Source organism: Pectinophora gossypiella, chromosome 22 (genome assembly GCF_024362695.1).
Source record: "Pectinophora gossypiella chromosome 22, ilPecGoss1.1, whole genome shotgun sequence".
Taxonomy (NCBI): Eukaryota; Metazoa; Arthropoda; class Insecta; order Lepidoptera; family Gelechiidae; genus Pectinophora; species Pectinophora gossypiella.
This window is the reverse complement of record NC_065425.1, coordinates 7362216-7378936: the sequence shown is the minus strand read 5'-3', so window position 1 is coordinate 7378936 and position 16721 is coordinate 7362216. Positions and strand designations below refer to the sequence as shown.

Sequence of the window (16721 nt, the reverse complement as noted above, 5' to 3'; positions counted from 1 at the left end):
AAAATAAACCTTTAAAATAATATTACGTGTTTAATTCCACAACCATAATCGTAAATTTACAACATTAACTAAAACAGAAAACGAATACGACCTTCAACAGATGAAAATAAATCACTATTCTCACTTCACAAAAAAGTCTAAATTTTTTCTAATAAGATAAACTTTGGCCCAAAACGCCAGAAGCCTTCGTCATTCGACAGGGTTTTGGACCACTATGAGAATGAATTCTTTATCAGGAGCTACCATAACCTCGCTCTTCTTGCTTCTAATCCTTAGAAACGTCAAGTCATTCGTAGGATCCAAATCGCGGACCACCGCTTTAGCTTTGTCGACTAGCGAAGACATGAGTCCGGCATATTGAACTGAGACATGGTTTTCCAAGGTACTCTTGATGGGTATACCTTCTCCATTGATGATTATCACGCCAGAAACACCCTTATGGGTTGCTAGTTTACGCACAGTTTCCTCTGCCTCGTTCGCCATATTTCCTTATGGCTGTTTACTTTCGAATCGCTCTAAAAATCATAGTAACGAACTTTAAATATTTTTGACACAATTCTTATATCTGGACATTGCCAGTGACAGTGTTGTTTCGAAATTCAAAATTGAAACTTTTTATTTTTTATAATCTTTGGAACGCAAAGAGGTTTGGAGGTAGACCAATAAAACATAATAAAAATGGATAATAATTTTTAAAGACAGTACTTTATTGTTTTTGCAGCATATAATTTACAATGTAGAAACAATCTCAAAATTTAAAAAAATGTCGCCTGATCATACATCAGATTTAACTGACCTGAATGCTTGAATCAAGTATTTTTTTAATTTTTGTGCCTAAACATAATAATATAATTATGATCATGACTGGTAGCTGATCAGCAGACCATAAGCAGTTATTATGATTTTATTTTTAGTTGCTCCTTTTTAGTTATCTAGTAACTGGAAGCGTGTTCTGTAGTGTATATCACTTAAGCTCAAGGCAATCACATGTTAAAGATTATTCTACAGAGAATAATCATAAACAATTTTCAAGTCTCTTTTCCTTCTAGCATTTTCTTTTCCAGCTGGAGATATAACGGCACTCGTCCACTCCTTAGCTTATCTCTCTTGTGGACTTTCAATTGATGTTTCATCATCTGCTTTCGGTACCCAAAAGCTTTCCCACAAAGATTACAAACATGGTCTTTTATTCCAATATGAACCACTTTGTAATGAATTTCCAAATCCCTTTTATTATAAAACCCATGTTGACATTGACCGCATTTGAAATCGTGTTGTGCCTTATGTGTGAATAAATGTTTATTAAGATTGCTTTTGTTTGTAAAGAACCGTGACGGACAGTGTGGGCATTGATGTGGCTTGTCACCTGTGTGTACTCTCATATGGGTCTTCAATGATTCCCTAAAGCGTCCTCTGTAAGGACATAAAGAACATTTGAATGGCAAATCGCCAATGAAATGTGTTACCCTATGTCTGTTGAACTGCCCATGTATTGTGAATTTCTTACCACAAATGTCACAAATGTATTGATAGTCCATATTGTGGATCAAAATGTGACGTTTCAAGTATGTTGCTTGGTAGCTCTTATTGCAAATTGGACAGTTCTTTCTCAAGTTTTCATGCTCCTTAGACAATCTGTGTTCTTTATATTCTTCATAAGTATTAAAATCCAGAGTACATTTTTTGCAATGAAATCTGTCCGGTTCATTTTCTAATTTTATTTTTCGTTCTTCCTCTTCTTCATCTTCTTCCTCCCCAAAATTAAAAGCAGGGTCTTCTGTGGAATTTTCTACATCTTCTTCAGTGTCAGTAAAGTTACCATTACCATTATTTGGTTCTGGTTTCGGTGGATTCTGTCTAGGCTGTTTTAATAAACCATCAGACTGTTGGGCAGTCTTTCTAAACAATATAGCCCCTTGCAGCAAAGCATTACAGGACTCGCATAAATTCTTAGGATGTGTATCATCAAAACTTACTTCTATTCCAGCGATAGTGTTTAAATCGGTAGATAAATCTCCACTTTCGAAGATTGGTATACTACCTTCTTTGAGGCAAACTCTACAGAGAGTTTGATCATATTCACATTGTTCGTCTTCAGTCTTCAAACTTAACGACCTTGAGACATCATCTCTAGATGCACCCTGGTCCTCATCTTCTTTACCACACTTGGAATTGCACTTCGAAGATCTCCTCCGATTGAATCGTTTACAGTGCAAGAGGTTTAACAGCACCCATGATGATACCATTTTAGAAGTCGGAAGTGCTCTGTTCGTATATAATACATCAGTTTATATTATGCTATGTAAATGCTAAATCCCTCTAAAACCAAATAAAATAACACCTATAAACTGTAGGTATTGATATTCGAAATATTTATTTGACAATTACGCAATCGTTCAAAAATTAAAATAAAAAAAATCTTTTACAAAATTAATACTGATTTTAAAAACGAAAACGCAAATGTCATTCTTGTCAGATTTGTAGGTTGGTTTTAGTGGCTGCGGAATGGGGATTTATGTTTATAATTAAACTATTTGTATTTACACGCCAGTATATTTCTCTGCCAGAGTATCAGAATCAAACGACAAATTGATCCAATTGCAATAAATCTGCAAGATGAACATAGTTAAGGTGAGGTTATGTTAGGTTTGTTATTTTTATTTGAAGCTGTATTTTGCTGCCCATTATTTATTGTGCAGCTTGTATATACAAATGCTCAGTACTTCCATTGTTTTAGCATATTATTATATAAAATAACTTTTTATTCTAACCTTTCAGAGTATCTGGCGCTCGGCCCCAGTCGTCCGAAGCACCTTACTTACCAATCAGAATTTTATAAGACCCCTTGCGACCGCCACAGTTACTCCAATAAAACCAGTGGAAAATGTAGCTCCACCAGCAGCTGTTGAGTTGGACAAGCTGTATAAAAGGGTAGAATTGGAGATGAGGGGCATAGATCCAGCTGTTTTGTTGAGTTACTCGTGGTTTTGTGTCGCAGCCGCAGCGAATTTGGGGATCGAAGTTACGAAAAGGTTTGTATAAAAAATATAACAAAAGTAGGTACAATGTCCTTTGGTAGGTACTGTATTCCCAGCATTTTTATGTTAAATTTGTTTTATGGTAATTTTCTAGATTTTATGATAAACCTTAATAAGCATAATTGACAAGAATTTATTGTTTCGTTACAGTTGGGCACTCAGAAAAGCTGAGAAAGAACGACACACCCTGCTCCGTTGTGTACACATCTACAAAAAACATAAAGTCCAGTACGAAATCCGTACATACTTTAGATTCATACATTTACAAAGACTAACCGGTTCCACAGCCGATACATATTTGGAGTACATAGAACGAAATCTTCCGGAGGGATGTGCATTGAAAGTGACCAAAGTTGAATGCCAGAAGATCCCAGACCATATTACACCCCCTAGCAAATAAGTTATGATTTATGTAGTATAGATATATTTAGTTAAATAAAAGTTGAATTTTATACATTATTTTAATTTCTGCTTACAGCAGATATTTTGGAACAGTATACTTTATTCATTAAGACACAGAATACCATATTAAATTGAAAAACTATTATTCTTACATTTACAAGGGTTATCTATTCCTAGTTAGTAAAATTTAGGCTTTAAATAGTATCTAAGTAGTAATTGAATAGTTACAACAACATATTGAACTATTCTAAACTAACAGTTTTAACTATTAATTATAGTAGTTATCATCTTAAAAGCTATTATTGTGCTAATTAGGTAACATTACTGGCATCACATTGTCACATAGTGGGTACCTACATCTAATAATGTTTCCTCATTTATAAACAACACTCTTAACTTTCCACCTATATAATCAATCAGTCTATGTTTGGCATCAGTATCTCGTTGGCACTGAAGATTTGGCTTTATTCTATTCATACTGTTGGTTCTTACAAACAGTAAGGATGAAGAGGATGGCAAAGCCAAGCTCTAGTGCGTGGAACATAAGCATCACTGCACACCAAATGTATTCCAACCGTAGAATGTATGTCTGGTAGATTAGGAAGTAGCACACTCCAATGGCAGACGGAATAGTGAGGACTACGGAGAGGAATACTGGTAGTTCTGCAATGGAAAATTTTATTATTATTTATAAAAAACCTCATCATCACCAGCCCATTAACGTCCCCACTGCTGGGGCACGGGCCTTCCCTATGGATGGATAGGGAGATCGGGCCTTAAACCACCACGCGGGCCCAGTGCGGATTGATGGTTATTAACGACTGCTAATGCAGCCGGGACCAACGGCTTAACGTGCCTTCCGAAGCACGGAGGAGTTCGAGATGAAAACTTTTTTTTTTTTGTGGTCACCCATCCTATGACCGGCCTTTGCGAAAGTTGCTTAACTTCAACAATCGCAGACCGAGCGCGTTAACCGCTGCGCCACCGAGCTCCTCATAAAAAGCCTAAGGGCAAATAAATAGAAATTTGCGCTGCTACGATTGTTAACAAGTAAAATAAAAAGGTAATGATAAAAATTACATACTTTTTAAAAAGATAACAAGTTTAAAAAAATATATGATTTTAAGATTTTAACTTTCACAAACATCACTAAAAAGACACCATAAAAAATAAAGAAAATGTTTTAGCCAAACAGGAAGGAAAGAACAAGTCACCACAATGTCACTTCACTTACTCTTGCTAGCCAAGTTTCCTCGCCTTCCCAAGAATATACGGACGACTTCCACCAAACAAAGTGCTAGGAAAATACCTCCTTCTGTAACTAATGCATTTTCTGGATAAGTCACGTTTATAGCTTTCAAGATGCCCATAGCCACTTCACAAACAAAAAACATTAACAAATAAAAACTATTAAGATACAATAATATTTCATAAGCCAAACTGGAATTTATGTTTGCCATTTTGTACAAAATTATGAAAATCAGTTTTTGTTTATACTTTTTTGATTTTGACGTTTCGATGGATACGGGAAAGGGGAAAGGCGCAAGGGAATGGCGGGGACCGGAACTAACTAAAATGTAGAATTCAAAACAGGCTCCTTGCGCATTGCGCGCGCTTATTGATTTAACTGTCATTGACTGAATATTTATTCTTCAAGTTTTCTTCTTTATTTTATTACTGAAATTAACTGACACTATAACACATATTAATTAATTAGATTTTGCACCTAGGTAAAAGAGCTACGGATACGCAATTTATACTTAGTTGTAACCGGCTGTCAAATAACGATTTATTATGAGTTGAAAAATAAAACTTTTCCCGCGCTTTTCTAGGACTGCCGTAAGGTAGGTATAACTTTTAATTTGAACACTATGGAGGTGTTGGTAGATGTACTTACTTACTCTTTTTCTGATAAACAGTAACCCAACAATTATTTTCTAAAGGAAACCTGGCAAAACAGAAATAATGAGCACCTACTAAACGATTCGTTCATTCATTAGTGCATAGTTTGCTCATCCACGCATCGCTTGCGGTGCGTAACACTGCATAACCGCGCTATACAGCTGTTGCATAGACGTAGAAACTGAAAGTTGCCGGGCAGGAAGCGAACCTGTATACTTGGAGCGGAGTGGGACTTAGGGCTGCCGTAAGCATTTGGTTGAGACCAATTTTAATAATATATATATAAGTACATGCATAAACCCACGCCCGTGATGCCCGGGCAAAGTCACAAGTAGATAAATCAGAAGGCAACTTAGCAGAAGTCCTAAGAAGCATAATGCCCATAAAATGGCTTGTGATGTTGAAGTGATTTTTTGTAGCTTTTTAATTTTCATCGGGTTTTTTCGGAGAGCGCCAGTTCATCCTCGGTATTTACCGGATTTGTGCCGGACGAATGATTTATTAATGTATTTATTGATTTATCTTCAGTGTAGTTTATCACTCGTTCACACAGTTGGGTCGACCATTACAGACGGCGATAAGGCTCACCACCTATCACGTTGGTCTAACAGAAAGCTCGGTGAAGCGTGGATACTCTGACCACCCCGATTGGGATACGTTGTTATTCAATTTTCATGTCGCAAACGCGAAATATTTCAATGCATCTGACATGTTCCTAATAGCTTCCCAGTAAGTAAAATAAATTGACTTGTGCTGGGAAATGACTCGCAACTTCCTCCTAGCCTTACAAATGTATAAATCTACTAATAGGCAATAAAAAAAAATAACGTACTCACTTACTACTTTAAGGTAAAACTAATGAAATACGTGCGTCCGTGTGTGTTTGTGTGTGTGTGTGTGTGTGTGTGTGTGTGAGTGTGCGTGTGCGTGTGCGTGTGCGTGTGCGTGTGCGTGTGCGTGTGCGTGTGCGTGTGCGTGTGCCTGTGCGTGTGCGTGTGTGTGTACAACGCCGTCTAAATATATTGTTTTTGGGGCAAATAGCCTGGAAAGTCCCTCGTTACAAACACGGACTTGCCTTCACCTATACTTACCGGAAACCATGGCAGCCCTAGTGTAATGCCTAGAAGATAAGTTGGATAAGTCAGGTCAAAAGTTAACAAGTCGAGGGGAAAAGTTGAGAATATCTACACAGTACAGTCAACTTGTTAATATACTACGTAGATATTTACAGGGATGTTTGACTTTCCCTTGAATAAAGATAAAACTAGAAGCTCAAAAGCAGGAGGCAGCCCTGTTGAGTGTTCCTAAATTCTGATAGTTCTTGTTAAATTGATATAAAATTTGGAGCAACGTGGAGTGTCTCGTCTGAAGGATGATTTACGAAAAAGAAAACAACCATCAGTTGGAAAAAGGCAGTTTTCTTCTTTTCTATCTTTAGGGAATTCATGTTTTTTTAAATTATTTTCAAGTCTATTATACTCAATAATGAGCTGAATCATCCCTCTCAGTATTTGTTACGGTGTCACTAACACCCATACCTACTTGTATGGCACCTGTACGTACTTGTAGGTATGGGTGTTAGTGACACCGTAACGAATACTGAGGGGGATTATTCAGACCATGATTCTGAGTCGATATCAAGTGGAATTTTCTGTCGGAATTTTTTTTGTGTTTTTTAAATTATTTTCTGTTTCATACTTTTGCGACGGAAAATTTCATTTGATATCAGCTCTGAATCATCCCTCAAAGTTTTTGTTACGATGTCATGTCACTAACAGTCTGTGCAATACTATGATTTTGCAGTTAAACGCTGCGCAAACAATATTAAGTACTTACTTAAATAAGTTACTATTTATTACGTAGTTCCTTAAAAGACTATAGGTAAATGATACTTTGTTTCTTTACTTTTTCCCTGTTCACGCACTACATATTAATGGAGGTGAGTGTTTGCGTGTATGCATTAAAACTAGGCCTACGCTAGTTCTAAAAACATACATAATTATGCAATCATAATGCAATGTCTGAAGTAAGTCCTACAGTCCCACTTCAGGACAGTATAATGAATAATACTACGTATAGTGGTAGTGGCGCTCCGTGGTCTAGTGGTTAGAATGTTAGGCTCACGATCTGGAGGTCCGGGTTCGATTCCCGATGGAGACATTGACGAAATCACTTTGTGAGACTGTCCTTTGTTTGGTAAGCACTTTTCATTCTTGAATCACCTGATTGTCTGAAAAAGTAAGACGATTCCGTGCTACGGAGGTCACGTTAAGCCTTTGGTCACAAAGCTCCGTATTGTATATTAAAAGGTCGTCTTGTGCATTATAACCTGCAGGGCAACAAAATATAATATCGACTATCATGCAAAGATCCCTCCTTGTGATAGATTTGCATTGCGGAAAGCTAAAAACCTAAGGGTGATCGGCTATTTATCAAAAAAATAAATTAAGTACCTGGTTGACCATCTAATGATTGCGACTTCTTTTTACGTCTTTGATCGTTGAACATTCAACAAAGCGTATCTTTGAACCAAGACAATAGGTACTATTATAAAGCGCGTCTTCCTTGTTAAGCGACATTATAGTATTACATAAATAAAACTAACCGCCAATTATCGCATAAACACACTAAAAGCTCAGTACGGTTCAAATACAGACATTATTGCGGCTAAGTGCGCAAGCGTTTACGTTAGTTCCTAGAGAAATGAAAGTCAGAGAGAGTTAAGGAAAACCCAGTACTGGTTGCGTAGCATTCGAACATAACACTTCCGATCACAGACTACGCTGGTCGTGCCGTGCCAATGTGAAATATAAATAAAAAAATAAAACTTACTTTTTAAATTACCACGGCTTTGGGCAATAGCCCTTCAGCCTAATTTATCTAAAATAAAAATCTTGAAAAAAGAAAATAAAAATGAAGACCAGGCCAAGTTTAACGTTTTCAAAGTTGGACGCGGAGACGGGAAGTCTTTTGGATAGAATGTTCGAGAAGAAGGATTGTATGGTGGAGATCAACCCTGGACGGGTCATATTACCAGCTGACTATATGACCATCGGCCAGGATATTCTGGACATGGAGGTATTGGAAGATGACGTCTGGATGTGTTCTTATCCTAGAACCGGTAAGTTTCGTTTTTAAACACATCGTGTGCTTAAATTATTTCTTCTACCTATACTGGTCAAGGAGACAATAAAAAACACAGATAGTAGCTGTATGTTTAACTTCCCAAGCGTGTCGTTTAAACCGACAGCGGGATTTTGATGTCTCTAACATGATCGGCCGTTATATGCATCTTTAAGACTTCTCATTAAAAGTGGCTGCAAATTGCGTTAAGACTACTTCTGGCTCAGCCCACCCCATTAGGAATTATGGGCGTGATTTTATGTATTTATGTTTATATTTGTTTATGTATTAAGAAGATATTTTATATTTTGTTACATTATAAGTTCTCATGAAGTGAAATGTAAATTTCTTTTGAGAATAACGATTTCCTTAACCTGAAACCGGACCTGTCAAATCTTCAGGTTAGATAAGCGGACCCAATAAAACGGGACAATGCCAGGGAGATAATGATGTATTAAGATATTTTCTGTTTTATTGTGCAGGTTCAACTTGGTGCCAAGAAATGGTGTGGCTTATTGGCCACGATTTGGATTACGAGGGAGCTAAATCTTTGCAACAGGTGAGTATGGTTTTTTACTTAATTAAGATAATGAAATTAATATAATTACTAAGTACATAATTATCAAAAAAATATATAACAAATTTAGTATAAAAGGGAAACCACTGCCCTATTTTTCCCTAAACATAGCATGAATAATGCTACACCGACAAGAGAGTGATGAACATTATATTAATGTACTATTTCTTCTTCGCCATTGATAGTTTCATACAAAAGATATCAACGAGAGAGCCTTTTTTAACACTTAACTTTAAAAAGTGTCTGTGACATACGGACGGACAGACAGACATGACGCATCCATGAGGGTTCCGTTTTTGCCATTTGGCTACGGAATCCTAAAATTTACTCGTATTTGTGGAATTTGGAGAAAAACGTTGCATTTCTTATGCTGTTTGGGTACACGTAATTTTAGTTTTTTTTGAGGCTTATGAGCCTCGATTTACTATTTATAAATTCAGCAATGTAGCAGCACATCTGACGGCCATTTTTTATACTAAGTATAATTGAAAGAGAAAATTAAATCGAAAAAAAATTTACTTGGACGGGATTTGAAACCGCAGCTCTTGTTAAGCCAGGACGGGTGTGTTAACCATTACACCACCGGGTCCTCGTCCATGCGAATTTTTTTCGATCTATGTATCGTCATCAAGCCGACGCTATATTTTTTTTTAAAGTTACCCCCTTTTCCCGGCGTCTCTTAGATCCGCTGCCCCCTAGTGGAACTTTCGTGCATCATGGTGGATGGGCACGCGGAGTGGCATGACGAGTCTGTGAAGGGGACATCAGTGGACCTGGTCAAATACCGGCTCGCGCACCCTCGCTACATCCGCAGCCATCTGCCGTGGGACCTGCTGCCCATCAATATCACCAAGGAAGATGGATCTGCTAGGGCTAAGGTAAGGTTTCATTCTCACGACGAGTCCGTGAAGAGGACCTCGAGTCCCTGCATCAGTCTGGTTTGTTCGTCTGGTCTATTATTCTAGTCTATTAGTCTGGTCTATTAGTCTGGTCTATAAGTCTGGTCTATTAGTCTGGTCTATTAGTCTGGTCTATTAGTCTGGTCTATTAGTCTGGTCTATTAGTCTGGTCTATTAGTCTGGTCTATTAGTCTGGTCTATTAGTCTGGTCTATTAGTCTGGTCTATTAGTCTGGTCTATTATTCTGGTCTATTAGTCTGGTCTATTAGTCTGGTCTATTAGTCTGGTCTATTAGTCTGGTCTATTAGTCTGGTCTATTAGTCTGGTCTATTAGTATAGAATAGAATAGAATAGAATAGAAAAAGTTTATTATAAAAGGACGCCACTCACAAAAAAAGACAACAACATCATATCAAATTTCCACTAAAACAATTACAAAAAAGCAAGACGGATGTTTGTCGAAATGACCATAAGGTGGTGGTGGACGTCCTGAGATAAAAGGGCCTCACTCAGCACAAGTCGCGGCGTGAACCACGACGCTGATATTATGTGGACCCTGTTGGGTGACGCACGAACATCGTATTTCATAAACATGTGTTAATGGTGTATATATTCCAATTCAATTCCAAAATATACTTTATAATATATACCAAATTATTTTAATAGAATTAGAGTGTACATAGACAAATATTATCGCAAAGATGTATACGTAAATACTTAAGGTTAGAATAAAAAAGAAAGTTATTAATATAGGTAAAACTAGTAAACAAATATAATAATATAAACAAATACGAATTCCATGAATGTGTATTGTGTAGTCTGTCTGTGTTAGAACCTATATGTATATCGCGCGCGCCGCACCCCGATTCTAGCTCGGTCGGTAAAGTAGTTTGGTTACTACTAGTACTTACAAACAAAATATTTTTTTTTCCATTCGACCGCCGCGCCGCCGAACGGGCACAACGTGTTCCTAAAGTAAAGCGAGATTATATATTTGTAATAGAATTGCGTACATTAATTAAAAAGAAAAAATAAAGTGAATCAAATAAAGCAAATATTATACTTACATTAACCAAATTAGAAACAATAAATTACGTCCAATACACTCAACAACATCCATAGTAAATAATAGAAACGAAATTAGTCTGGTCTATTAGTCTGGTCTATTAGTCTGGTCTATTAGTCTGGTCTATTAGTCTGGTCTATTAGTCTGGTCTATTAGTCTGGTCTATTAGTCTGGTCTATTAGTCTGGTCTATTAGTCTGGTATATTAGTCTGGTCTATTAGTCTGGTATATTAGTCTGGTCTATAATAATATACTTTATATCACTTAACAACTAGTTACATCACAAACAAGAAATGAACGTTTACAAGGGTGGTCTATTAGTCAGGTCTATTAGCCACATTATTTTGGTACTGGTTTATTATTAACCATCAGTGACCTGTCACTATTTTCCTACGAAATCGTTCCATAGTTCATAATGCACAAATATTACATAACTTCTGCGTGTTAACATAAAAGTAATATTCAGGAGAAATGATTGCACAACATCAGAAAGTGCACTAAAGTGCATTATAGTCAATGTACTTACTTATTTCCTAACGAGAATCGCTGACCGTTACTTCCTACATAGTATAACTAGTTGGGTTATACTTGGTATGGATGAAGTACAACTGGTTTAGGTACAGAAGTAATACGGTTTGGTGTAATATAGGGAAATTGAAATAGTAGGTAACATATATTATACATCAATGTTGAAAACTGTGTACTTAATGACATAATAATAGTATGTACTTTATGTGTGTAGTTTTTCATAACAAAGTTGACTCGACCATTATAGACGGCGATACGGCTTCCCGTTTTATCACTATATGGGTATGTGGTCGTTACATGAGTAAGGGGCGTAATATTTATTTATTTATTTATTATGGACAACTTATATACAGGTGTCAGTGACATCGTGACGAAAACTTTGAGGGTCTAGTGGAATTTTCCGTTGCAAAAGTATGGAACAGAACATAATAAAAAAAAAACAAAAATATTCATGAATTTTCCGACTGGAATATCCACTTGATATCAACTCAGAATCATAATCTGAATCATCCCCCTATCTAATTGTATAGCTACTTGTATGTACTTGTACAGGGTGTAAGTGACATCATAATAAATACTGAGGGGGATGATTCAGCTCATTATTCCGAGTTAATATCAAGTGGTATTTTCATAGAACTAAACAAAAAAAAAAAACAAATAAAAGTAATGGATTTTGCGACGGAAAATTCCACTTGATATCAACTCAGAATCATGGTCTGAATCATCCCTCTCAGTATCATTATGATGTGACTAACACCCTGTATGTATAGGCTATTTATGTTAAAGTTTAAAGGTTCCTTATAATCCTTAGGTGATCTACACATCACGTAACCCCAAAGACATGGTTGTGTCCTACTACCACTACTGCACGCTGGTGCACGGCCTCAAGGGCACATTTGAGGAGTTCTGCGATCTCTTCATGAAGGACCGTGCGCCTTTTGGGCCCGTGTGGAACCATATTCTCGGTGAGTTTGTCCAACATTTGAGTTTAATTTTGACATACTTATCTAGATATTTTTTTAAATCTATTTATTACATACATTAACAAATAAATACACATACACACACAAAAATAGGTACAAATAGAAATAGGTACTTACCTAAAATGCGAATTATTACACGCAATAGTTACTTTATTATTAGTTTAGGCAACTTGAAAAAGAAATAAAAAATGTGATTTGGACTATAAGCAAGACCCTAGTACCTTTACTACCTTATAGTACCTTTACTATAAAGGTTTTAGTAAATAACACTTGACACACACTACCTTGTGGTCTTGCTTACGTAGTACCTTTACTATAAAGGTTTTAGTAAGTACAGTGAAACTTGGTTAAGTGGGACCTGGATAAGTGAGAAACCTCCATAACTGGAACTCATGCTGAGGTCCCAACACTTTGGCACTGAATTACCTCTGTTAGTGGGACGAGGTAAGCCTCTATATCTGGGATTCGTTCTTTCGATTTATCATCATAATTACCCCTAACTGAGACAGCGAGTAAATTGTATATGCATAAACCTCTGTAACTGAGATAACATTGTTTGTTTACTCATTTTTATTCTACCCACAAATTCCACACGTAATTCCAAGTACGTAAGTACAAATTTTGAGCTTCAATTACCTTCATTTTTAGTTTCGCTTTACTATCATACAGATGTTTATTTGAAAAATACATAACACGTTATTTTATTTAATGATCGCACCTGTATAACTGAAATACCTCTATAAGTGAAACGACATTGCAGGTCCCTTGATGTCACACTTAACCAGGTTTCACTGTAATTGGATGTAAATAAAGCATTTCACTAGACCTATTATGTACTTAGAGTACGCGCCACGCAAGGCGTCCCGCGGATTTTAATGGAACTAATTGACAATAATTCTAAGCCTGCCTGTGTTATTCTGCGTTAGCGCCATTGCCGTGGGATGTCTCTCGTGGAGCGGACTCTACTAATTACTTTTCTTGCAAAGATAATTGTCGAAATTGTTTAGGTCTACCGCCAAGACAGTTAGATAAACAGCCATGTAATTTCTCGTCCAGGTTTCTGGAACCGCCGTAACGACCCGAACCTCCTCTTCATCAAGTTCGAAGAGATGAAGCATGACCTCCCGTCAGTCATCCGCAAGACCGCTACCTTCCTCGGGAAGACCCTGACGGACTCGCAAGTGGACAAGCTGTGTGACCATCTGTCCTTCCAGAACATGAAGAGTAACAGAGCTGTCAACCTTGAGGCGATTCTGGAGAAGTCCTTCGGCAAGAGCTATTTGGAGCAGACCAAACTTAGGTGAGTGATGTCACACAGGGTGCTAGTGACACCGTAACGAATACTTGGAGGGATGACTGAGACCATTATTCAGAGTTCATATCAAGTGGAATTTTCCATCGCAAAAGTTTGAAACTGAAAATAATTAAAAAGACACTAAAATTTTCATGAATTTCCGACAAGAAAATGTTTGTTTCCTTTTGGTGGTTGCCTGGAAGAAATTGCTCTAGAGCAATAAGTTGTACTGTTTTCATGTGTTATGTCTGATTGTTGAAATTTTAGTTCTGTGCAATAAAGTATATTTGATTTGAAGAAAATAGTGACGCCGTAACGAAAACTTTGAGGTATGATTCAGACCATGATTCTGGGTTGATATCAAGTGGAATATTCCATCGCAAAAGTATAGACTAAAATAATTTCAAAACCAAAGAAATCAGGAATTTTGCGGCGGAAAATTGTATAATATTGACTCAGGAGCATGAACTGAATCATCCCTCTCAGTATTCGGTACGGTATCACTAACACCCTGTGTGTGACTTTTCTTGGCATCTTGTTTTTTTTTAGAATATCTGTCTTCTGTCGATTTGTAGTTTTAGGCGATTCTCACACGGATAGACAGAAAGAGCTTCACAGCGCGTACCGCAACATAATCCGCGTCGTGTGAGGATCGCCTTATATCTCTGCTTAAATATTATGGACTAGTAAAATTGTAACGTAAACTTAAAACAAGTCAAAAATAAAATTTCGGATTTAAGTATAATTACTGCTTTTGCCGGGCATGTCGTAAAATCCGACAGAGGGACTGTGTCCTCTAAACGACGGACTAATGTTATGGGCGATAGGCTGATCACTTATCACCATAAGGTTATTATCCATCTTAGGACTTTGTGTCAACAGTGGCTGCAAGTTGTCTTTGATTACTTATGGCTCTGCCCACCCCATTAGGGATTACGGGGGTGAGTTTATGTATGTGTATGTGTACTACTTTTACTGTTAGCACGACTTACAAATATTGTTACACATTATGCATACTTACTTAGTATTGTTTATGTATTTTGTATCATCAACATTATTTCCAATCGGCTGAACATTGCGGCTACACGTTTCGTTCAGTTAGTTACGTGATCTAGTTCAAGTTATTCACTAATTTATACGAATATAGGTAGGTACCTGCCTACATTGTATAAAATGTGAGTCACTTCTTCTTCTATCGTTTGGATTGTGAGGTGAATTACCAACCCCATCAACCCTGGTGTCAGGGTTATTACTGAGCCGCCATAGGCCCCTGACATGACTCATGTAACGACTACGTACTTACATCAGTAAGTAATAACCGGGACCAACGGCTTAACGTGCCTTCCGAAGCACGGATCTTATTACTTTTGGACAATCAGGTGATCAGCCTGTAATGTCCTAACCAAACTAGGGATCACAAAGTGATTTTTGTGATTTGTCCCCACCGGGATTCGAACCCGGGACCTCCGGATCGTGAGCACAACGCTCATCCACTGGACCGCGGAGGCCGTTGTGTGAGTCACTGGGAATATACTTCTACATACGGACAAACAAACAGAGGTTTAAAAGGTCACAGCAGACAGACCAATTCACCTAAAAAGCAATAAGTATTGCACTTTTTAATGTGGGCTTTTTAACCCCTTATTGCATTATTGTCACATCATAGACACTTCAAACAAACACTTATGATATGACCACAAGTTTCCAAAGATTGCAACGGGATTCCTTTTTTGCCAATTTTTTGTTGTCATAATGATTTGGCATAATTATTTATTTTTTGGCATATTTTTTCATTTTTAACAATAAATATTGTTTAGGCCTGCGAATAAATAAGTTTAGGCTAATGGATTTTTCGCTATTTTGGTTTGTCATTATGTCATAAGGCATATTTGCTGCGATAGCTAAAATGAGTCTTGACTTTAGCCTGGCTAAAGTTTAGTCATGGGCGGATCCGAGGGGGGAGGGGTCAGGGGGATCATGCCCCCCTCTAGGCCACAGCTTGGGATATGGGTGACACTGCAATTTATCTATATACGGAGATAGGTTGTCCGCAACCTGGTGACCCCTCTGACATAAAAGCTGGATCGCTCCTGAGTTTAGTATAGGTATGCCTGCCTCCAGTCTTCCTCTCCCCTCCTCCCTCTAACTATAAAAAAACCTGCATATGCTTTATCCCCATTGTCACCTTGCCATGAATGTCTTCTTAAAATATCATTTTTCTTTTTCCAGATTCATAAGAAAAGGTGAGATAGGGGATTGGAAGAACTACATGTCTGACGATTTGTCTAGAAGATTCGACCAGTGGGCTGAGCAGCACATGAAGGGAACCGGCCTTACCTTTGAGTAGGTCTGTAAGGGTGTTGGTTTTACACTTTGTAATTTTCTAATTTTCAAAGCTTATTTTATAGTGCTACTTATTTTAATTATTACACTTTCGTGCTAAACTGTTTATGGAATAAATACAGTAAGTTTTTATATGTATTAGGGTTTTATTAAAGTTTTCATCTCGAGCTCCTCCGTGCTTCGAAAGGCACGTTAAGCCGTTGGTCCCGGCTGCATTAGCAGTCGTTAATAACCATCAATCCGCACTGGGCCCGCGTGATGGTTTAAGGCCCGATCTCCCTATCCATCCATAGGGAAGGCCCGTGCCCCAGCAGTGGGGACGTTAATGGGCTGATGATGATGATGAGGGTTTTATTAATTGTTGATGGATGTATGGATTTTCCCAGTGGTCTAGCGGTAAGCTCCGAGGTGACAATTGGGAATTTTCTTCCCACTTGTCACTTCCCCGGCGACAATGAAGGCCTTTCTAAACGTTCACCAAAAACAATATAGATGGCGTTGTACAGCTTTAGCGTGATAATTACCTATTTTCTCATTACTCGGGTAAGTACATAATTATTCAAAAA

General features: G+C 37.5%; 5 protein-coding genes across 5 annotated transcripts; 2 read left to right on the top strand and 3 right to left on the bottom strand.

The window, feature by feature from the left end:
• Positions 1–42: 42 nt before the first annotated feature.
• LOC126377256 (dynein light chain roadblock-type 2-like) lies at positions 43–530 on the bottom strand. Its single transcript, XM_050024979.1, has one exon. It carries the CDS (start codon positions 481–483, stop codon positions 190–192), a length of 294 nt encoding a protein of 97 aa, XP_049880936.1. The 5' UTR covers positions 484–530; the 3' UTR covers positions 43–189.
• A 156-nt stretch (positions 531–686) lies between these two features.
• Positions 687–2381, bottom strand: LOC126377127 (zinc finger protein 652-like). Its single transcript, XM_050024805.1, has one exon. The coding sequence runs from the start codon at positions 2244–2246 to the stop codon at positions 1029–1031; it is 1218 nt and encodes a 405-aa protein (XP_049880762.1). The 5' UTR covers positions 2247–2381; the 3' UTR covers positions 687–1028.
• Positions 2382–2461: 80 nt separating this feature from the next.
• On the top strand, positions 2462–3490 carry LOC126377232 (28S ribosomal protein S10, mitochondrial). Its single transcript, XM_050024935.1, has 3 exons — positions 2462–2631; positions 2779–3032; positions 3189–3490. The coding sequence occupies exons 1-3, from the start codon at positions 2617–2619 to the stop codon at positions 3436–3438; spliced, it is 519 nt and encodes a 172-aa protein (XP_049880892.1). The 5' UTR covers positions 2462–2616; the 3' UTR covers positions 3439–3490.
• Positions 3491–3619: 129 nt separating this feature from the next.
• Positions 3620–4990, bottom strand: LOC126377267 (transmembrane protein 216-like). The gene is made up of 2 exons (XM_050024989.1): positions 4675–4990; positions 3620–4103 (listed from the first exon to the last, which is right to left on the bottom strand). Exons 1-2 carry the CDS (start codon positions 4898–4900, stop codon positions 3910–3912), a joined length of 420 nt encoding a protein of 139 aa, XP_049880946.1. The 5' UTR covers positions 4901–4990; the 3' UTR covers positions 3620–3909.
• Positions 4991–8094: 3104 nt separating this feature from the next.
• Positions 8095–16289, top strand: LOC126377152 (luciferin sulfotransferase). The gene is made up of 6 exons (XM_050024842.1): positions 8095–8463; positions 8948–9024; positions 9726–9920; positions 12347–12500; positions 13575–13818; positions 16042–16289. Exons 1-6 carry the CDS (start codon positions 8256–8258, stop codon positions 16157–16159), a joined length of 996 nt encoding a protein of 331 aa, XP_049880799.1. The 5' UTR covers positions 8095–8255; the 3' UTR covers positions 16160–16289.
• Positions 16290–16721: the final 432 nt, after the last annotated feature.